Source organism: Calidris pugnax, unplaced genomic scaffold (genome assembly GCF_001431845.1).
Source record: "Calidris pugnax isolate Ruff unplaced genomic scaffold, ASM143184v1 scaffold29, whole genome shotgun sequence".
NCBI classification, from domain to species: Eukaryota; Metazoa; Chordata; class Aves; order Charadriiformes; family Scolopacidae; genus Calidris; species Calidris pugnax.
The window spans coordinates 876,312-900,027 of record NW_015090768.1 but is presented as its reverse complement, the minus strand read 5'-3'; the positions used below and the strand labels follow the sequence as shown (position 1 = coordinate 900,027).

Genomic DNA, 23,716 nt, shown 5'->3' with positions numbered 1-23,716 from the left:
TTGTTTCTCTGAATTGTCTTCTATGATTCCTAAATTTCTCACTCAAAAGTGCAGTATTTTTCCAATAAAAATGAACTAATATCTGAGGGAATAAACTAAGCATGTATTAAAATTCTAATTTTCATAACATTTCATGAGTTATTAATGAGTTCATCTACTTTTATTGAAAAGCAAAAAATATTTCCCATTTGTTATAAAATTGTCAGAAAACTCATATTTATTTCTGTTTAATGTAATTGTACGGTTTTAGTTTGAACCTCTGTATTTTGCTAAGATTGTAATCTTACTCTCATTTCTCACTTCCTTCACAAAGACACAATTATTTGACTAGTTTCAATACTCTTCTCCTGACAACTGTATTTTAACAAGAATTTTTTTTTCATCCTTTTTAAATATTTTAAGAAGACATGAGGATTTCTAAGAATACCTTTAATTGTTCCTGAAGGGATGCTCAAAATTCTGGAACGGTCCTGATAAAAATGACATTTTTCTAAGAATTCTTCCTCAGAAACCCCCTGGACACACAGAATGTAGTGATACTTGACTCGAGAGCAATGGGTTGTGATACCAAATGTCACTTGATTGGATTCTAATACGAAATCTCCCAAGAATGATACTTACAAGTGTCATTAAAAAAAAGAAAAGGCCAGAAGTCCCATAACCCACAAGCAAAAGACACCAAGACACCCTCTTTTGGACGGGAGAGGTGTGATTTTGGAAGTTCCTCATTTTTTGTTTATCCAAAGGCAAAGGACAGAATCACAACAAGCGGTGTATATTGAGTACTCATGTTTGCACTGCTGTCTCTAAACTGTTAATTAATCCCCTCATTTACTCTGCCTGGAGCTGCACACCATTTCCCCGTAAGGTCCTGGGCGGCTGCCAGCCGTGTGCTTGATATCAGGGAACCATTGATTTAATGACACGTGATGCCTTTACCAACTGAAAACCTCCCTTTCAGGATCATGGGCCAGGCCATTAAATTCATATAAAATATTAATCACAAATCCTCAAGTCCCCAAATGGTTGTAGCATGGAGCAATCCACCTACACAATCACCACGTGCCCATTGGTGGGATATTTAGCTGTCCCATGCACATTGTTTTTCTCATGTAAGCGCTGATGGAAGACCCCGAGATCCTCAGAGCCATCCCATGTCCCAGGGGAACACACATTTTGGGTGGTTTTGGGGGACACCTTGCTTGGCCGTGCACAGGCACAGCTCTGTGGGGCACATTTGCAGCCAAGGAAAGGATCAGATAGGAGCAAGTTGTTGCATTTGGGATGTTCAACCACCCAACGAGCTTTGCATGTTGAAAAGGGTGCATTGTGGAGGCTCATCCTATATGACATTAATTTCTGCAGCTGCACTAATTGCTAGGGCCCCCAGCCCCAGCTGGTGGGAGCCCAAAGCCCACAGGCTGCATGCTGTGACTCCAGTGCTAATGGGGAACGTGTCAGGCCACCAGACGGGAAGATCTCCTGACTCCTGGAGGTCCCAGCCAGAGCTGCAGAGTGGGAGAAGAACCAGGTATCTGGTTCAGTAAAAAAAGCAGAGCAACAGGCTTGTGTAAAGTACTGCAAGACAGAGCTGTCAACCCTCAGCTGAGCATTGAGTGGCTTCCTCAAATGGCACAGAATGAAGAGTTTATGTCAAGTCAGAAAAAGATGGGATGTTCTCGATCAACCCGGTCTAGGAGCAGGACATGAAAGCTTTGTAAAACTCAGTGGCATCTGAGCCTTAAATTAATGTTGTCTTGGTCAGTGTAACACGCTGGCGTAGAAGGCACTGCTTCTGAAACCTGCTGGTGCCAACACGTACAACACACAGCCAAAAGACAATTTGCAGGTTTCTCTGGTGGCTCAGGACAGCTGAGAGCACATCCCTGTCCTTGCCTCCTCCTGAAGCTGGTCTGGCAGATGCCAGGGGCTGAGGGGAGTGGAGGAGGAGCCAACAGTGACGTGTAGGACTCCCTCGTTTGTCTCTTCCAGTCTCCCCTCCCTGATCACGGTCAATCTTAGCCCGTCACTGCTGCTCAACCCTGCCGCAGCCTATCTCTGAGGGTTTCCTGGCTCCTCTCCAAACACTTCCAGCTCGGTTGCAAGGAACAGATGTTTGAGCTCAGCCTGGTGATGCTTCACCTGGACGAGGAGCCCCGCGCCAGCGCCGTAATGAAGCTGTTGCCCGCTGATGAGTGATGATGGCGTACGGGAGGCACATCATGGTCATTGCTGATCAGTTAAATCACTGAATTATCTTACATTCCGCTTCTTAGACACCTAAAGGGAACCAGCTCTGCTTTTGGTATAATGTGGCAATAAATCTACCTCCGTTTAGGGAAGCTGGCTGCGTGTCATTGCCACTCAGAATGCCACGTCTCACCTGGGGCAGGAGCTCGCTCCACCCTGCACCCGTGAGCACATCACAGGGTCCGGCCTCAAAGGCTGGTCTCCTGCAGGACATCACCTTGATGAAGAGGTAGCTCCACTGGGAGAAAACCCTTTGCTACCTGTAGGGCTCTTACCAAGCTGCTGGGGAAATGAGATCATAGAATCAAAGAATCGTTATGGTTGGAAAAGATTTTTTAGATCATGGAGTCCAACCACCATCCCAGCACTGCCCAAACCCCCACTGACCCACATCCCTCAGCACCACGTCTGCCCAGCTTTGAAATCCCTCCAGGGGTGGTGACTCCCCCACTCCTGGGATGGGATCACTTAGAGAGGGAGACAACAGAAAGAAGACTCCAGGCATTGCAAACCCAAACCCGTGAACCAGGAAACAACAATCACCAATTTTATACTATGTGGGACAAAGCAGCTTGGGAGAGATAGGTCTTTTCGGCTGGCAGCGTCGCCGGGCTGTTTGAGGTACCTGCTAATTGGAGTCTGAATTAAAAAGTTGGGAAAGTGTGGTTCGATGGCAAGATCCTTCTCAGGACTAGATCGGTGGTGGGAGCAGCTTCCCTGGGCAAAGGCAGCAGCTGAGCAGAGGGTGGGTGAGAGCAGCTTCTCACAGGTCAAACATGATCTCATGAACAATTGGAAATACAGAGGGGAGCAGCAGTGTGAAGTAACCCTCACCAGCAGTGACATCTGTTAGCTTTATAGAGTTCAGTAGGACAAAAGACAAAAGTCAGAATCTTTTGTTTCTAGGACTTTCAGCTTTAAAACTATTTTGAAGCAAGAGATGGAGCATTTTGAAAGGTGAGCTCACACTTTGTACACACACAAAGCCCTAGAAATCTGATAGTAATTCTTGTCAGTTAAGTATTTTCAGCCTGAAAATCCAGGTTCAGACCACTTGCACTGCAACAAAATACTTGTTATTTCTGTCACGTGTGGATAACACCTGAAAAATGGGGGTTCTATAGCAGAAGGGCAAGCGGAAAGAAAATATTTGGCATTAGCTGTGCTCATATCAAGTTTCGTTTGTTTCTTAGGATTTAGCTAGAAGATTTTAAACTTCAGGAAAGGTCTTGCAGGGATGACACTCTGCCCGTTGAGGGACCAGCACTGCCTTTTGTCCTGTAATTGAATTGAATCGGCTCTTAGACTCATCCTCAGCAGACAGCCCCATCATTTGAGTGCTCCCAAGATGAATTACACTAATACATCGCCAGAGTGACACTGCGATGGTGACACATTAACACAACACATCCTCACTGCTTTAGGGCTGTCCAGAAACAATAGGACAGGCTCCGGATTGGGTTCAGTCACATCACACAAGCAGCAAAGGAAACCTCTCAGAGAAGGAGAGGAGTCATCATGTGAATACGTTTAAAGCTAAATTCCAGCTAATTTCTGGGAAAATGTAGCTTTCCTCAGTGTTAGTGAAAAAATCTGTTATTTTGCATGTGCTAAGCAGATCTTACAGGGTTTTTTTGTTGTTGTTCTTTTTTGTTGAAACACTTCAGTGTCACTGTTCTAAGGGAATGGGACTGAATGAACACAAGAGCGTCCTGGTGCCAGGGATTTGCCTTTCACTCCACGTGGGAAAATCTGTCTTCATTCTACTAAATTCGTAATTTCTGAAAATCTGCTCTCCCAAACGCGTGCATATTCATACATCCAATTTATCCTCATGTTTTAGGAAAGTAACTAGAAACTGGAGTGGAAGCGATGGGGATAAAACTGAGAAAAGGGCAAGAGCTGGAAAATATGAAACTAGAATTCAGCAGGGACGATGGTGAGGATCGGGGCTGAGCTGTCACAAAGGCAGAGGGGGAGGGTTCAGTATGAACCAGCCAGAGAAGCTGGGATGGTATGGTTAGGAAACACTGCTACGTGTTATACACTAGTGCAAATGAAACAGGAGATCCCTATGTCTTGATCTTATTTTTTTCTTTGTTTTTTCTCTCTGCCTGCAGCCACTGGCCATGGAACCCACTGGCAAAACGTACATCAACACATCTGTCTCCTTGTTGAGCCACTGATGCTCAGCCTCCGCTGGCAGGAAACGTGGGGTAACAGGAGTGGATGTGGAGATTCAGGTGGTGCTGAGGACCTAACGTGCACCACGCATAAGGTCTGGGGTGGCTTTGCTTCGGAGCAGGTCTGTCCTGGTTGTGTGGGCTGAACTTCCACTCCTGGCAGGACCATGCAAGGTTCACTCCAGGAGACCATCCACCAGGTTTCCTTTATTTGAGGGATCGAGCTCAAGCACTTTGGGTGCATCTGTTTCAGCATTTTACTTTGGACCAAGAGTGCAATTTTGAGGTGAACCACTTGGTTGCACTCACATCTTGCACCTCCCTTGCTGCTGCAGAGCATGTGTGCGGAGCCCAGCTTGGCCTGTGAGTCCACTGGGCAAAAACATGATGCCAACATGAACCTACTAGAGCGAAGACAGTTGTTTGAAACTTCATCTAACAACACCTGCAGTAAACATTAAAATTGCGGAATTAAGCACTCTGAGCAAAGCCAAAAGGGCTCTTGCAATCTTTTATTCCCCTCCCTCTCCCTTCAATATTGTTGGTCTCCCAAGTAGCAAGTGATAGGACAAGAGGAAACAACCTCAAATTCCACCAGGAGAGGTTTCGGATGGATATTGGGAAAAATGTCTTCCCTGAAAGGGCTGTGAAGCCTTGGCAGAGGCTGCCCAGGGCAGTGGTGGAGTCCCCATCCCTGGAGGGATTTCAAAGCCGGGCAGAGGTGGTGCTGAGGGACATGGGTCAGTGGGGGTTTGGGCAGAGTTGGTGTCATATAAACCCATCCTAGTCACTGTTATCTTAATGCAGATGTGCTTCATTGGAAGCACCTTGTTTCCCCCAGGATCCACACAGATATTTAGCTGGTTTGGCAAAACAGAACCGTACACGTCTGACCACTTGTCCCACCAGCTCTGCTTGCTCTCGCTGCCACCTTCCCACCAGAGCGCGGCCGCTCCGAGACATCCATGAATGTACTGGAGTGACAACCCGCTGGGATGGGGAGAGACACCCCGCTCCTCTCCGTCTGCTTCACTCACAGACTCACAGCATGCCAGAATGATATGGGGTTGGAAGGGACCTCTGGAGATCATCCAGTCCAACCCCCTGCCAAAGCAGGTCCACCCAGAGCAGGTCACACAGGAACGTGTTCAGGTGGGGTCTGAATGTCTCCATGGATGGAGACACCACCACCTCTCTGGGCAGCCTGAAATATATATATCCAAATATAAACAAATGAAATACCTCTGTACTCTGGCCATTAGACCATGGCGTGAATTATCAAGAAGTGTCACTTTGGTTTAAGGGAGTCAGGTAGAAAAAGTTTTGCTTTTTCCATAAGACTTTTTGAAACTATGGAATTTAACCTATTTTGCATTTCCATAAACCTGGGAACTGCCAGGCTTCCCCATTAAAGCCTTCTGGGTTCTGTGGTGGGAGCGTGCCTCCCTGGCCACATCACCAGCATCCTGGGCCATCAGTGCCTCTGCCTCGGCAAGTTTTGTCAAAACCAAAGCGGGAAAGAGTTTCAATACCCAGCACCCAAATTTTGCAAAGCAGGAACGTTTTCTCAACAGATTTCTCAATGGCTTTTGTCGTCTCTGCTCCTGGCAACGCCGGCAGAGCTTCATTTCAGAAATGGCAACGCGACACACACCCTCTGCATACAAGTGTTGAAAGCTGGAGTTACGTTTCAGGCAGACCTTAATTCTTTAAAATTCCAGTTTCGTTCTTAAACTATTGATGCTGCACTTTGCTCTTAAATGTCAGAACAAAATAAGTAATACCTGCAATTTATTCACATGACATTTCAACAATACGAGATTTTCAGATTACAAACCACAGCCCCACGTTTCTTATGGTGTTACACTGAATGTGTAGATTTTTGTGGATTTACATAATGGGTTTGTATAATGAATATTTATATAATGAAAGCATTTACATAATGACTGCAAGTTAAACGTGCACAATAAAGATTCCAGGCCAATAATTTATGTACTGAGTGAAAAATCACCTCTAAATACACTTTATTTTTATTCCTATGAAAGGTTTGTTTTATCTCTTGTTCAAAAAAATGGAATCTGACCTCATTCAAGTAAAGGCTGCATCGATGCAAATCATGATAACATTTCAGAATTAGTCTACATTGAATCATTTGTATTCAGAGATTTCAGTTTCTTATCTTTTAGCAGCAGCTTTGACAAACAGTTTCAGAATATTCTAAATGTGATTCGTTAATATAATTTAGTGTTGTATTCTAGATGTGATGCTTCCATGTAAGCCTCATTAGTGCCACCGGGAATTACAGGAGGAAACTGGTAGAAATTATAAAGTGCAGATGAAGCTTATGTTTAGATAAAGGTAATTTGCTGCAGACAGAATATAAACCGTTACAGAAATCTGGTGCTTTCAATGCACTTGCATTGTGTTTTCTAATAAATCCAGGCTTCCTGTTTGCCAGACCTGTATTTAATTGGATTGAGTGCCAGTTAAAACTGTCTGTGCACTGGACCATGCACCTGAGCACAGAAGTGAGGCAGTGCTGCTGAAATGGAAAAATTCTTCTTTATTTGCTCGACCAGCAGACAGAACATAGTCTGTAAATTAGATGTTTGCTTCCATCCTGTTTTACAAGATTTTTGAGCAAGGAAAGTTATTTGGACCCTGTGTTCTCCCACTCCGGACAGAGTTCTGTCCTTTCATCAGCCTGGGGAACCCCTCTGCAGTGAGGTTTTCTCACGATGCAGCCCTTGGAATACAGCTCTTGCAATGAGTTCGCCAGGCCTCAGCAGTGAGGCTGGGCAGAGCATCTCTGCCTGGACTTCTCCTGCCCTGCCTGCGGCATTGTCACCCCTGTTTTTCTTCTCTAATGAGGTATTTATGGCCGTCAGACAACGATGCAAAGCAGAGGAACACAGGCTGGGGTGGAAGCAGGGGCTTGAGAAGTGGGGACAGCCTGAAAGGAGAGGGCTGGACTCTGTGATCTCAGAGGTCCTTTCCAACCATTAAGATTCTGTGATTCTGTGGCTCTGGGGGTCCTGTACCTGATGAAGGTAAAGGAGATGGATCCAGACTCTCCTCAGAGGTGCTGGTGAGGACAAGAGTCAACAGGTTCTCATTGAAACACAGGAGTTTTCATTTAAATGTGAAAAAAAGCTTTTCTACGGTGAGTGTGATGACACACTGGGACAGGTTCCCAGAGAGGCTGGGGCATCTCCAGCCTTGGAGATATCCAAACCCAACTAGACATGTTCAGAGCCGGAGTTGGACCAGCTGACCTCCAGAGGTCCCTGCCCACCTCAGCCAGTCTCTGGTTCAGTTCTGTGATTTTCCTTTATTTTAAGCATCAAATTTGTTAAGCCCATGTTTGTGTTTCATCAAACCTACTGCTCCCTGGTAGTAAGGGATGTGGCCAAACCAATCCAACAAGTTGCCCTTCCCCAAACACAATACTGAAAGGAGAAAATGTTTGGGGTTTGCAAGATTATTCCCCAGCTACTTGGGCAAGATGCTCCAGCAGAGAGGAGGAAATATCGAGCATTTGGTGAAGGCACGATGATGCTCTCTCCTGGCATCTGGGGAGGGCTGAGAAGGCAGAACAGAGCAGGTATGGGAAAGGGAAAAAAAGCACTGGCTGTAACCACCTGCCCTTAAATCTTCGGAGATGAGAAAACAGCCCTGTCTGCCCGCTGTTTGCTGGGCTTGGGGCTCAGCAAGAACATGGTGGTGGCACCGTGAGCACTTTGATTGACTCTCCCTGCACCACGGTATCCTTGATTAGTCTTTTCCTCAAATTTCACTTTCAGTCCTCATCCTGGTAAAACGTAATGGCTCTGCAGCCCACCAATGACATTTTTTCCTCTCAAGTCCCCATTCTCAGCCCTTTGGTCAAGATACAAAATCAGTGGGTCCACTGAAAGCCCTCATGATTACACGCACTAATTTTGTCTGAATTCAAGATGAGGAGGATGCAATTCCTCCTCAGGCCCCTTCTCCAGCTAGAGTGCACTCCTTTTCTGCTCTTTTTCCTCTCCAGGAGAATTGTAACAGCTCCTTTCTGTAGACAATCTAATGCCTTAAGCTATTACTCTAAAGTATCACCACGGTTTCCAATAAAATTTTATTTGACATTTAGTTAAAATCCATTTTCTGCTACAACTGAATTTTTTTCCCTAGTCCCTTGATGGACACTTCAAGCAAAATTCATTGTCATTGTCTTAAAGGTCAAAAGTTGGTGGTTTTTCCCCTCAGATCCTGCTTTGTAAAGCAAACTGTTACTGGGGATTATGAGATGTCGGGTAAGCTGTGACAGTCCATGAAACTGTTCTTCCCCGCAATTACATGGATTTCATAAAAGTTGTGTGAGCAAAACAGAAAGACCTTCACTGCAAAATCAATTATCATTGTGGAGTCCCTGTGAAGGAACCAGTGCAATACCAGTATCGCTGGCAACAGTTGGAACAGGGAGTATTTCCTTTCAGAAACACAAAACCCACCAGGATTTCCAGAGGCAGAAGACCTAGATGGGGCGTGGGGGTCTCCCCACTCTAAGCCAGCCAGACCCTGCTTTGCTCCCCCCCATCAGCCAGTGCAGAGATGCCCAGATGCCCATGAATTTAGCTAAAAGTTTTCCTTTTAATATCTTAAGAGGAATTAAAAGTATAAATGGAACTATTACGTGGAAGCAATGCTTTTAGATGACATTTTGCTTGCAATTTTTCATACATATAATTTAATTTGTTCAATAAAACCATTCTAATAACCCTTGCTGTATCATGGAATAATCGTTCAATGGTAGATACATTAAAATACAGTTATTGCACAATGTGTTAACGTTTTTAACTTTCACTCCTGCTTCTAGAGAGCCCTGTGTGTTCTTGATTACTTCCTTGTTTTGCTTTTAATTGGAATTGTTTGATGCCTGCAGCCTGTTAAAATGAACTTAAAAATATACTGATATTTAGGGCGCCTTCATTTCTACATTCCCATGTTACTCCAGCATTATATATATATATTTATAGGAGAAAGCTGCAGGCGGCAGCGGTGCTTACCGGAGGGAGAGATGTGCCTCCAGGAGATGGAGGGCTCTGGCTTCCCCGTGGCCAGACACACCAGTGTCACGTTGCTTCCCTCGTTCACAACGATGTCATTGGAGATGCGGAATATCTTGGGAGAAACTGGAAGGAAAGAAGGAGAAGGTTGTAAGGGAGAGCTGGGATATCCACATGGCCATTGCTGATAGAAATTGTGGAAATACAACCATGCAAACCCCTTGTTCAACGGTGACCACACCTATTTCCATCACCTTTGCAGAAGCTCAGCCATGGATTCCAAGTGCTATGAGGAGGAAAGCAGCAATTTCCTCTATTTTGTGCAGAGCAGGTATTGTTACAGAGTTCCCACTGAGCTGCTAATGATGGGTGCTCTTGATTAAGAGAAGGTTGAGTTTGCTCATCATGTCAGTTGAAAAGAAGATGAAATTAAAGGTTTCTTGTACTTTTAAAAATAATGATACCTATTACGTAGAATGGAATCATGGAATTACTTTGATTGGAAGAGACCTGAAGGTTGTAAGGGAGAGCTGGGATATCCACACGGCCATTGCTGATAGAAACACGCACGGTTGTGGAAATACAGCCATGCAAACCTCTTGTTTGACGGTGACCACACCTATTTCCATCACCTTTGCAGAAGCTCAGCCATGGATTCCAAGTGCTATGAGGAGGAAAGCAGCAATTTCCTCTATTTTGTGCAGAGCAGGTATTGTTACAGAGTTCCCACTGAGCTGCTAATGATGGGTGCTCTTGATTAAGAGAAGGTTGAGTTTGCTCATCATGTCAGTTGAAAAGAAGATGAAATTAAAGGTTTCTTGTACTTTTAAAAATAATGATACCTATTACGTAGAATGGAATCATGGAATTACTTTGATTGGAAGAGACCTGTAAGATCATCAAGCCCAACCATTAACCCAGCACTGCCAAGTTACTGCTAAACCATGTCCCTCTACTCTGTGTGTACTTGGAGAGTATATCTGAAGACTAAAATAGATTTATTTTGGTTTTAGGCTTGCAGCAGCAACATGGCTAAGAAAAAATAAGCTCGATTTTTTTTTTCTTTTATTTCATCCGCAGAATTCTTCACTAAACTCCATTTTCTGTACTATTTATACATTTGGGCACAAGGGACCAGAGTTCCACATGGATGAAAAATGATGGAAAGCATTAAATGGCCTTCCCTTGAGGGAATACTTTACTTCTCATGATGTTACACAGGGAGCAAAGGAACTCAGAGTCCCAGCAAGGAAGGCAGGAACTCTGGATTTCAGAATGAATCTTTCTTTCTAAAGAAATACATTATTTCTTTGCATGTCTTATTATTGCATTTGATATAGATATCAAATCAATGTGGTAACAAGGCATATCCTATCGATGTTTCTGAAAAGCACTATTCTCTATATGATAAATAACAAGTATCAGTAAAGGATGCAGATTGTACATCTGGGTGTTCTTGGGCCTTCTTTAATGACTCCTTTAAAATTAAAATGCTCTACAAGGTAAATGGGTACCAATAAAACGAGGAAAAAAAAGGTTATGATCTTCCATTTTTCTAACCCAACTGGAGCTTTACTCTCCTGAATCTCAGTCTTGTCTCACTGAGTTGCTCCAATTTATCACAGCCAAAACCCCACAGGCACCTTTGCAACCTGGAATGCATTATTAGCGTCCCTCCAATGTACTTTTTTAAAGACGTTTTTTCATGTGCACAGACTGGTTTTGTGTGCTTTGGGATCTCCACCTGCAGATGTTCTCCAGCCCTTTCCCTGGGCCAGTAACTGGAAGTGTTTCAGTCGTAGAAAGGAGTTGGGGTCAAACACTACAAAAAGCTGGAAATTCTCAGTGCTTGCTTGTGGCTATACATTTTTGAGCTAAGTAAATTAAAAGTCTATGCGGAGTATTAATAATTAGCAGAGAAACATTATCTTTAGGGAAGACAGAGACCTGGGGAAGGCTGAATCTCCCCTAATTCCTAAAGCAGTGCAGGTCAGTATTCCCAGCCTTTGAAGTTGAAGCAGGTTTACACAGCCACTTGAACAGAGAAATTCTTCCGAATTTGCCGCAGTCTGACTCACAAAGGTGACAATCACAGAATCAAATCACAGAACCATAGAATGGTTAGAGTTGGAAGGGGCCTTCAAGATCAATCCACTCTTCCCTATTTCACTTGATGACCCAAAAAAGCACACGGTGACTACAGAGCATTTTTAGGAACTGAAACATACAGAAGAGTTATTTCCATGAAAAGGGGTAATTTATTAACCAGATTTCTTTGCAGATCCCTGCAATGAACCCATTACTCAATGTCCTCCTGCAGAAGACCTTGAGGAGATCATGAACATGCCCACCCTGCACTAGATATGCCATGGCATGACCCTGCCTTGGGGTCCCCTGTGCCCTGAAACAAGGTGTTGGTAAGACAGGTGTCCCCCACTGCTCCCTCCCAGCCCCAGTTAAATAACATTAACATTACAGCTTGGCAATAGACAAAATATTGAAAGGAATTCTTATTTCTGTGTACAGAGTATGAAAAATAAATCTACTTCCTAAGGACAGCTGGTGAGGGATCATCCTATCTGAAACGGAGAAATCCATCTCATACACATACACAGTGTATGACATACACAGTGGCTTTAGTCAGCTACAATATTTTAATAATATCTTCCTAAATCTGAGCTACTTATTTCTTTATCCTTCAAGAACAAACATACTTCCAGAAAGTCAAGTGAAGGAATCAAATACCTCAAAACTGTTCTTCTCACAAGTAAATATATACAATTGACTGATGCAATATCTGTTTAGAACTGTGGAAATACCTTCCAGATTAAGTAAATGTTACGGTGTAAGATTTCCAACAGCATTAAACTGCTTATTCGAGGTTCTGCACCTTTGCAGGTAGAAAAAGAAAGCGATTTGCTCATGGTTTGGCGTTAACGAAGCAGTACCATTGCAGGATTTTTCACACCTACCACCTAATGCTGTTTATCCAGGTGATTTTTATTTGCCTGAAACTTGTCACTAAACACAGAAGATGTGGCTGAACCCTGCTGTGCTGCTGTGATGGCATCTCTGTGTCCAGAACAAATTAAAGCAAGTTAGAGGAGGTCTCCTGGTGTCGTGCCAGGGTCAGGGTCACGCTTAGTCTGGTCTCTTCCCTGCATCCATGACCTGAAAATGGGTGGATGAAATGTCCACTCATGATCCAGTGGACTGATTTAACTAGTGTGACTGATAAAAACACATTAGAAAGATGATACCATTAATTTCAAGTGGGAATGAGGTGCCCTTGGCATGCCCTACTGCTGGTCCTTCAGCACAGCTACTGTAGGTCCTGTGAGCAGAGCACCACAAGGGTCCAGCAGAAAAGCTGGATTGTAAAAGCAATTGTAATCAAATTTCCAAAGAAAATGCAGTGACAGTCTTGCCATAGGCAGGGATCTAGAATAGAAGCAATAGGATTTCGTTCAGTTCACAAAGAGAAAATTTCTTTTCCAAGACAAAAAGATCAACACGTTCTACTCTCTGATGCTTAATGCAGGTGGTGTCTTCGCCTTCCTCTGCCTTTATTCACAAGGTTTTATTTCCTCTGTCTCACTCGCCTCCTTTCCAAGTGTCCTCACAAAAATTAGCACATTTTTCCTAACTCTCACACTCCCAGCCCTGGGTTTCCTCCTGCAGGTCCCACTCTCTCCTCCCTGTTTTAGGATGGCCATTAACTTTGGCTGTCAGTCTCACCTTCTCTGTTGTAGATTTTGCCTACCATGTTCAACCCCCAAACATATAGAATTTTGTCAAATATTTTAATTTTGTATGTTCCAGTGGCAAGCAATTTGAAAATCTTTCCCCGGTGATTCTCTATGTAACCCACAGTTACAGAGCACAGAATTTAATATGAATGAAATTCAAGCGTATCAACAGATTTGTGGAATATATGGCTAGAGGGGCCCTAGGATAATTTAGTCCGAGCTCAGATAGTCACGGGCTGTAGAAATTTTCCCAGAAGCCTGACTCAAGTACATGCTTTAGAAAGCTGTCCAGTCTTATCCTGGCAATCCCAGGTGGTGCTCGCACTGCCATGTCTGGTGAGCACTTCCAGCGATTAAATACCCCCTTGCTGCCAGGAAATAGCATCTTAGTTCAAAATTGCAGTCCACAAAATTCAGCTTTTAGAAATCAGATCTTATTATGTTTTTGTCTGCAAGAGTGAACATCCCCCTTACTATCAAGTATCTTTTCTATGACTATGGACTCGTACGTGATAAATGCCCTCTTCATCTTTCTTTGCAGATGGTTTGAGCACCACGAGCTTAATTTCTGCAAGGCTTCCCAGATAATATTTGTTTCTAATTTTTGAGGAATATCCAAATAATCCTGAAATGTGAACGGTGGAAGAAGGCATAATAGCCTAGAAAGAGTCTGACCAGTTCTGTGTGCAGAGGTTCACCCACTTCTTTATCTTGGCTTTGTTTCCTCTTTCCCTGTGCAGCTATCATTGCCTGGGCCATTATTCCAGTTATCCCTTCAGCTCCTACTGTGGTGGCTGTGTGGGGCTGGAGGGAGGGAGGGGGCAGGAGGCATTGATGGAATGAGGATGGTTTTCTGCATGGATCTCCTGCCTGGTGAAGAACACCAGTCACGTATGCTGACAGAGTGACACAAATACCCGGAGGGTCCTGTTGGTCACACTGGATGTCACCTGTGACTTCCTCCTGAGCAGTACTATGGGAACTTAGCAGTACTATTCCTCCTTAAAATCGCATATTTTGGCCATAAAAACTGGTGTTCCCAGCAGGAGGAGAGAGAGCAGCAGCACAAGGTTGATGGTTGCACTCAACGATCTTAAATGTCCCTTCCAACCCAGATGATTCTACCTCATGGCAGCTCCAACTCAGAGCATTTTATGATTCTACTTCGTAGCAGCTCTGTTGTCTTTCCCAAACCAAATGTCCCCACCAGTGGCTGACAGAGACCTGCTTTGTCACGGGGCAGTTTGGAGGAGCAGCTTTGTTTGACTGGATCTGCCATGTCCCCGAAGCCTGACTGATTGATGCTAATAAGAATTGACTCTCTGGATCCTACTTCTTCCTGGAGGCCAGAATTAGGTGTGCCATTGTTTTGTGTTGAGTCCAGAGTTCATTGCAGGGGCTCGTTTCTCATATTCAAGAGCTGGAATTCTATTCTGGGTTACATCCATGAGTACATCAATGATGCAGCACAGTAAAGCTGACCAATGTAGTGGGAACGACTGTAGGGTACAGCTGCTTTTCTAGATGCTGTTGCGTTTTGAACACGGGAAAGGATGCCTTATTTTCACCACAATTTACAATTATCAGGTAAAAAATCCGGGGCCTCAGCATAAGTGCACCCATCTTGTTTCATAAAGTACGTGCTGCCTTACTTACTCTTCCCCAAATTGAAATGTCCAGTCAAGGTCTATGTAATACCAAGATTACACCAGATGTGGCTGGAGACACAGCTCTGTTTCTTCCAAAGGATAAAGGCGATGACAAGTTATGAACTACATTTTTTTTTGTAGTATCACTTATTAAATCACATGGTAGAGAACTGCCTTTTCAGATTATAAAGTAATCAATCCCGTCTTATATACAGAACATCGCCTGTCCCAACAGGACATACAGAAGCTGTGAGAGGAACTGGGTTACACGTACAGAAGTGTGATGTTTGACAGGAGAGATTTTACCACCAGACACTGAGGAATCACCTGCTTCATCCCTCCCAGGTGTTGCAGCAGAGCTGCTCTGCTCGTACTGCCTCAGCCGAAGCTCTGTGCTCTTGCTTTTTAATAAAGAGCGACTTTTTTCGTGAAAGAGAAGTATTATATGGCTTCTTTCCCAGAATCCCCAACGCCCTTAGGTTCTTCATGCAGATGCCAGGCTGCACTCCCCACCTCTCTGCAATGATAATCTGACTTTTTTCCTAATTAAAACTTCAACTGGCCATTTCTGTGAACTCGTTGACCAACCCATCAGTGCAAACACTGGTGCATTCCTGGCTGCGAATGGTGAGCAGCAAGAGGAGGTCACAAAACGCCGTTCTCCACATCTCAGAGCCCTCCTGCAACACACGCTGCCGTGTCTGAGCTCAAAGGATGCTTCTTCGGGTCCGAGCTGCAGCAGCACAGGAGATACTCATGGCAAAGTGCCTCGGTCTGCTGTGGTTCAGCCTTCAAACGCATATTTATAAAAGCCACACAAGCCTCTAAAGGCAAAGTCCTGCCCTCAAGAGCACACAAGAACCCTCTGAGCATGGGGGTCTGGGCACCCGGTGGTCCCTGCAGGGGTGGGGGCAGTACTGGCAGATTACTTCTCTTTTACAGATTTTCCAATACCACTGCCTGCAGCAAGCAGCACAGACAGGGAGCAACAGCCCTTGGCGGTCCCACGCAGGCAGAAGGAACCTGCTCCTTCAGATAATATTTCATACTCCTTCCCATGAACCCCGGAGTTGCACAATTTCACCCCAAAGGGCAAATCAACACCATCAATTCTCTCCCTGCAGCTGTTTGGAGCCTACGGGACCGGTTGTACCTCATGCCCCCATCCATTATATCCAAAATTTGCAATGGCTTCTATCATTTTTAAACCTAGAATATTGTATAACAGCATTTATACTATCCATAGGACTATGGTTATAAACACGTAAGGTCTGTTGGGTTTTTATTAGGGAGCGAGGAGCTCCCTGGTGTGACAAGGGACACAAGCTCCCCATGGACAAACCCTCTCCAGATTGTGCCAAAGACTGGAAAGTATGACCCAGAAGAAGTGTGGGCACTTTTGCTGCTTATCCTCAGGAATTTTGCAGTCTTTCTGAGAGAAGATTTGAACTGTGGCATGGCAGAAGATGTAGAATCTTCTTACAGAGTGCAGATTAAGTGATTTTCTCTTAAGTACATGCTTTGTTCATTCTCTAATTGACTGGGCTCTTCTTTAATCTAGGTTTTTATTGTGGGGAAATTTAATTAAAATTCAGTAGAAGATGCTTATAAGTCTTATTACAATGACACTGACCAGGTTGCATCATCTATGCATTTCCAAAACAGAATTAGAAAATAAATGAATTGAAGCCATACATTAACTAAACTAACACACAAGCAGAGAAGTGCAGCCCTGCTCTATAATGTAATTCTGTAAAATTACAGAAATGCTACAACATCATCTGGGACTCATGAAAAACTGTAGATTTTATTTTTATTAATGATTTCCTAGGGAGGTCTTCTTTCCCATGATAGAAATTGATTTCTATAGTAAGTGTTTCTGGAACCTCACAGTTTAAGACAAATACTGATTTCTGGTATGTTGTTAGGCTGCTAATTTTTCTGCTATTTATTGACTGTTTGGGATCATTACATTCAGATCACTAAAATCAGTGGAATTTATTAATTATGCCTAGAATGTATATGCATAATCACAACAGAAAGTTAATATTTAATAACAATTAGAAAATGTTTATTTTGCATGCATGCTTCTTACGATACCTCTAAAGACTCTGATCTACAAGCAGATTTAGCTTTTAATATCTGCTATTCTGAGCTTCAAGTGCAGATTAAATTCACTGCAGAGCTACTCTCCATTTCAACAATTACAGTCTTTCACCCATCCCACATGGCAACCGTGAAGGTCAGAAAAAAAAAAAATTAAATATAGCAATGAATAAACATTTCCGCAGTGTATGGATAAAGAAATGCATAAGGAACAAGATAACAAGCCAGGATGAAAGAGAAATTAAAATCCCAAGTAAATTTGGTACAAGGATGCAAAATGAAAATCTGACATTTTTCAATTTTTCCTTGAAATGCTTTTAAATGAGTAACTTCCCATTTAGGACGAGTTATACAGGTTGTTTGTAGAAATTAAATAGAGGAGGTGATCACAACTATCTGCTTTCTATGGTTCTATCAAAGTGGCCATCTGAGGGGACAGAGGGGACACAGCCAGGAGCCTGGGGAGGGGGGGTGGTGAGTGGGGAGTGTCTCAAAGAGGAAATCCACCTGATGGTCTGGTCCTCCAGTTAAATATTTGGAGTGATTTGGGACCAATTCCCCAGTTGCAAATTTAAAATTAAAGTGTTGCCCCAACCACATGAAATACTAAAAGCACTTGAGACTTTGGTCATTTTCTGGGAGGCAAAATAAATCAAAATCAAAGACAAAGGTCTTTGTTATTTAAAACAAATAAGAAAAAAAATATGTTTTGTTGATGAAAGTGAAGATAAAGGGGGGGGGGTGAGTGGGGAGTGTCCCAAAGAGGAAACCCACCCAATTAAATATTTGGAGTGATTTGGGATCAATTGCCCAGTTGCAAATTTAAAATTAAAGTGTTGCCCCAACCACATGAAATACTAAAAGCACTTGAGACTTTGGTCATTTTCTGGGAGGCAAAATAAATCAAAATCAAAGACAAAGGTCTTTGTTATTTAAAACAAATAAGAAAAAAAATATGTTTTGTTTTGCTGATGAAATTTAAAGTGAAGCTAAATGTTTTGAAAAAAGATTTACATTTTAGTGAAGCTTCATTTTCTGTTCAGAAAGCTATCTGTGAAATTTCATTAATCGAGAGAAAAATAAGGAGCAAAAGAAGAACATGGAGGAATAAATTATAATTCAGCCCCCCCACCGTGACACCCCTGGTGTTACAGTGTGATCCTGATGTGCAAACCCATCCTTACGCAGTTTTAAATCCCCACCGTCCCCTTCCTTCTTGTGCCTGGATGAATGCATTCCCTGAAAGGATTCCGTAAAAGACCAACAACAGGAAAATTTCAGCATTTTCCATTATTTCTATCTCCAATTCTTTGTTGAGAATAGTTATTGCACTCGACTTTAATAAGCAATTTGTCAATATTATAGGACAGCGAAAAAAACAGGGAATGTACTCAAAAAAGTTGTTTACCTGGTTGGTTTGCACAGAGTTTTGTTTATATATTCACCAAAGCTCATACCCACTACGGCGTTAAACGAATTAATCACCTTTATTAGAAGTGCATACCAATAGAGTGTGGCACAAGGGACACGGCGACGTGTTTATTTTCCCTTGGGCTGTTTAAAACAGAGAGAAATAAATTTCTTTCTGTTTCCAAAAGCAATTAAAACAAACGGCATGAGAATGAAGTTCAGGCGAGCCTTAATGGAGAGCTTCTCTAAAAACTAGTGTGCAGTAATAACGATAACCTTAATGACAACAACAGTAATTTTATTCCACCCTGATGCCACCAAGGTGGAACCAGCCCATCAGGTCCAGACCAGCTCATAGGTGACAACCACCTGTGGTCCACGTCTCGAGGCCTTGGAGATAAATCAAATGGAGGTGTGAGGTGTTTGCCATCAGGAAGGAATCCCCCAAAATCTTCACAAAACTGTCTGGGAGCTGCAAAACACTGCCAAAATGGGTTTTTACCCTCAGAGTGGGCTTTGTCCCTGTGCCCCCCACCCAGCCTGGGTGTCCCCTGCCCTGAGGGTGTGATAAGCTGGGTCATTGGCAGTGTTGGTGTGGGAAGGACTGTTCATGGTGTGCAGAGGAGTTCATGAAACACTGGAGACTCCTCAATGATAACAAAAAGCTCCATCTCAATATAATTTGTGACCATGAGCAGTCAGGAAACTCTGTGAGCTGCACTCACAGCCAAAAATCTAAAAAAAGAGGTCAGAACAGGAGGGGATTATTATTTTGTCAGAGTCCCTGTGATTTAATTTCCTCATCAGATGTTTCTCTCTGGTATTTGGGAGCCGATGACCCTCTGATCCCACCAGCCTGCTGAAATCCAAAAGGCTCCTGGACACCACACACCCCTTCCCATCCCACCGGCAGCGTGGGACCCATGCAGCTCCGGGCACATCCTTAGAGAAGGTGGTGGAGACACCACAGTCCTCCTCACACCAACACACATCACTCCTTGGCAAGGGGCACTAATACCGTGAACACCTCCAGATCTTCTCAGAGACTGTTTTTGAATATATAAGTGTTTTTTCCGTGTACACACAGATTTTATAATATTTTCTGTGCATCTGCCTTTTAAAATTAAAAAAAAAGATATAAATTTAGCTGTGAAAAGGCAAAATATATGGTTGGGGGTGTTTTTGAATATATAAGTGTTTTTTCCGTGCACACACAGATTTTATAATAATTTCTGTGCATCTGCCTTTTAAAATTAGAAGAAAAAGATCTAAATTTAGCTGTGAAAACGCAAAATATATGGTTGGGGTTTTTTTTTTGAGATGTTTATCAGAGATAAACACTCAGGTCCTGACTTGGGCTAATAAACTTCACCAATTCATCCCAGAAGAAGGCAGCAGCAGGTCCCTGGCTCGGTTCCCCACTCTCTCCCAGATGTGGCAGCAATGGGAGCACAGGCTGTGGTAGCCAACGGTGGCCATGGGCAGCAGAATGACCACCTGAGGCTTCTCCCCACCATTGGCAGGGGAACAACTTGCCCTCAGCAGGCGAAGATGCTGCATTTCCCCATGGGGGTTACCACCAGCCGCATCTCCGAACCCAGCACTGCCATAACGAGAGGTTGGGGGCCCCCAGACCAGTTGTCTGCTCTAGATGCTGAAAGAAATACACCCATTTCTCTCTGCAGGCAGAATAATTTATTGCTTTGCTTTCCTAATATGCATATTGATTTCATTAGCTTGTATAATATCTAGAAATCACTAACATGACATAAGAAATAGATTATTGTTCTTCTTTTTATGGCTTGGACATAATAATTAGTTTTTATGACAAATACACAGAAAAATTAAAATGTGCTTATGAGGGTTATTAAAACCAGTGATGAACTCCATTTGCCACTAATTGAGAATCTATACAACTTTTCAGTTTGCAATCATCAGATCTCCCAGCATCTGGAAAACCTTCCACTTTACAAATGGGTCTGTTTTCTAAAAGTTTTCATAGATTTTAGCACATGCACTTGCATAAAGATATCTTGTAAAAAAACACCCTGATTTCATATTCCTTCCTACTCTTATCCTTCCCATTTTAATCAGAAGGATGAAGACACAACCATAACACTCAAATGTGGAAGAAAAAAAAAATAAAGAAAGAAAAAGGACAGTTAATGAAAGGAAAGTTTTTATGAAAAAAAAAAATAATTTTCAGATTGAAATGTGGTTATTAGGAATAAGTAATAGGTTTGAACCGTATGTGGCTGGGAAGAGGGGAACTGCATTAACAGCCAGCGGGGTCTTCAACAGGCCACCCCACCATCTGCGGAGCCCATCAATACCCATCGCCAAGCAACAAAAAAGTCATAATATTGCCAAACGCAAATCGCTGTGACCACTGCGAGGTGTATTAATTAGCAGAAACAGATGTAACTTATTTCCAGGAGATTACGCTGGCTGATATCCCGCGCAGCACTTAATGCTGCTAATCCAGCCCCGGGGCTAATTAGCCAGGGAGGTGGGTTTGTGCTGGCAAAGCTTCATCCCTCCCTCTTGACACCCCATCCCAGCTGTAAACCCAGCCCCGCTCCCCTGTGCTCCGGGAGAGGCTTCATACAGAAAGGAGAAGATGACAAATATTTGTGCCCCCACCCTGAAAATGGGAGGATTGCGAAGAATCCCCTGAAAGGCTGGACTTTGGGCAGGTTACTACAGTGAATGAAAGTCAGAGTGTTACAATGCAAAATTCGTAAGTCATCATAAATCAGTGTGCTCTGAGTGCTCCAAGAAACAAGGAGCTATTTCACTGCCTTAAAAAGCTCTTAATTTTGTCAAGATTTTTAAATTATTTATAGCTACATAAATCCTCTGCCTCTCTGGCGAACACGTACACCATTTTCCTCCTCAGACCTGTAAACAATTTTGATCCCCTACACACCTCTAAATGCCACCTTATTTTAAAGTGAAAAAGAAAAAAAAAATCCAACAAAATGGTTTTTATAGTTGAACATATTGCACCATAATACCTATCATAAAAAAGATAATTGTGCTTTTTAGCACACTGCTCCACTTTTACATACTTCTTTTTTTTTTTTTTTTTTTTCAGAATGCATTAGGGTTGCCACACAAAAAATATTATTATATTCTCTTCTGCTCAGCCCTGGTGAAACACATCAGGAGGGCTGAGTCCAGGGCTGGGTCCCCTGGAAAACAGAAGCCCAGAGGGAGCAGAGCGAGTCCTGGAGAGGACCAAGAAGGTGATGAAGGGCCTGGAGCATCTCTGTTCCCAGGAGAGGCTGGGAGGGCTGGGGCTGCCCACCCTGAAAGGAGGGAGTTTGGGGTCCAGCTGAAGTTCTCATCAAGCAGGAGTACATGAGCAAGAGTAAATCACCACCAAAGACTTAAGTTTGTATACAAAACCTCAATTGCTGCATTTCAAAGGGTCTGGGTTTCAGAGAAGAAACCCTTTGTGATGAAGTCACACCCCAAATTCCCAGCTTGAGGCAAGGGTGAGTAAGGTTTTTCTTTGGGAAGGAAACTCCTTGAAAGCCAGAATAAGTGGAAATCACAAGTTACAGCAAAATAAAAGTTCAGAATATTCAAGCCACGTTCATCTATGGAGCCCATTAATTGCCCACGTGCCCAGCAACATTTTACCACTCCCAAACCCCAACGCCTATGAACTGTGCCAGTCTTGACCTGTGGCCACCACAGGGGCCAGTCCAAACCACACCACAACAGCATCTCAGCTCCTTGAAGATGCTGAAAAGAGTTGACGGGAGGAAGAATTTGCGTTCCTTGGGGCATTTTAGGCATGTGGTTTTGGTGTCACCCCAAGGGCAGCTCACAGATTGTCTAACCTCATGCCAGGTGTGACCCCAGACCATGGGACAGTCTCAGAAGGTGGCAGGGCTGGCTCACACAGAAAGCCCAAGGACCTCCTTCCCTCCTGCACCCACCACGGTCAATTTAAGCGTTTATGAACACATAAAAATGCAGGTAAGCCTTTAGAAAACTCTCCATCTAGCATCGTTTGTTGTTCAGCTGAAGCCCCCTTCTTGTACTCCAATCATGCACGAAGATAAACCACAGACATTTTAGTATTTAAAAAAAATTCAATATCATGAGCTCAATATTTAGTGAGTTGTAAAATACCCTCCAAAACATATATGATTTTTAGAGTATAGCTAATACAGTTTTTAAACCAGTAAACAGTATAAAGAAGCATAAATAAAGCCTGTGCTGGTGTGGCACAAACCCTCATTTACCTGGCAATCAGTCACCAACTGGGAAAACTGAGACTAGGTTTTTTTTCTTTTTTGCATTTACATGATTAGTTCCTTAACAGCAGTTTGATTGAGGAGCATTGCCTAAAGGTCCCCACCTCTTGCTTATTAAACACACTTTGTCTTGTGTGCAGGGAAGCATTGGCACTCTGGTTCTGATAAAATAAATTATGGGTGGGCTGGGAAGAAAAATGGCTATATCTTGACTCATCATTTGTTTCCAATTCATGTCAGTGCTAAAGCGTGAGGAAAACCTCACGAAAGCAGTACTTTTGTAAGTTTTTGATTAATCTCTTTTCCTCTTACCTATCACAAGCAGTATAGCCATAATTTGTATAAACTAATGTAATATCCCTTACATTTTAACTAGAAATTTATTATTGGGTGTTATCTGTTATCAGCAATCAATTTATTTCAGACCGACTTGAATATCAGCGTTAAATTATAAAAAATAGACCCACATCACCACGGGAACCTGCTAAGGTAGAACTGGAAGGAAAAAATCAAACAAAAAAAGTGTAAGCAAGGATTCCATGTGTTGTATCCATTGAGTTTCTACCAACTGCAACCTGGCCTCATGGGGGTAGGGGGGTCTCCTGGAAGAGGACATGGGCCGGTTGAAGGCTGGCACAGCTGGATTCACACCTTGCCAGATTTTCACAGAATCACAGAATCTTCATGGTTGGAAGGGACTTTTGAGATCATTGAGTTCAACCACAACAACAACTGTTGGGGCCTTAGCGATACTGAATGAATACCAGGGTTTGTGAACCAAGGCCATGAGCTAAAACTAACGGATACAGTTGCAATTTAAGTTAGCAGAAAAGTAAGAAAATGCGGATGGGAAAATGCTGATAGCAAGAATCATACGCATATAGCATCTGTCTAGACTAACCAATCACTTAAGGATTAAGGGCGCGTGGACAACGCGTGCTACCCAATCAAGCTTGCTCTATCTTGCGTGCTCAGCGCGTGATCGCGTGTACAGGAGAACAGAAAGAATATTTAAGAACGCAGCCTGTTTAATAAAGTTGGAATTGAACT

At 43.2% G+C, this 23,716-nt stretch overlaps 1 protein-coding gene across 1 annotated transcript in view; it reads right to left on the bottom strand.

Annotated features, from left to right (window-relative positions):
• The window catches only part of NEGR1 (neuronal growth regulator 1), a 298,752-nt gene that overhangs the window by 95,529 nt on the left and 179,507 nt on the right, over positions 1 to 23,716 (bottom strand). The window contains exon 3 of the mRNA XM_014937350.1: positions 9,482 to 9,607. Within this exon, the coding sequence (XP_014792836.1) occupies positions 9,482 to 9,607 (126 nt within the window). The remainder of the gene's footprint in view (positions 1 to 9,481; positions 9,608 to 23,716) is intronic.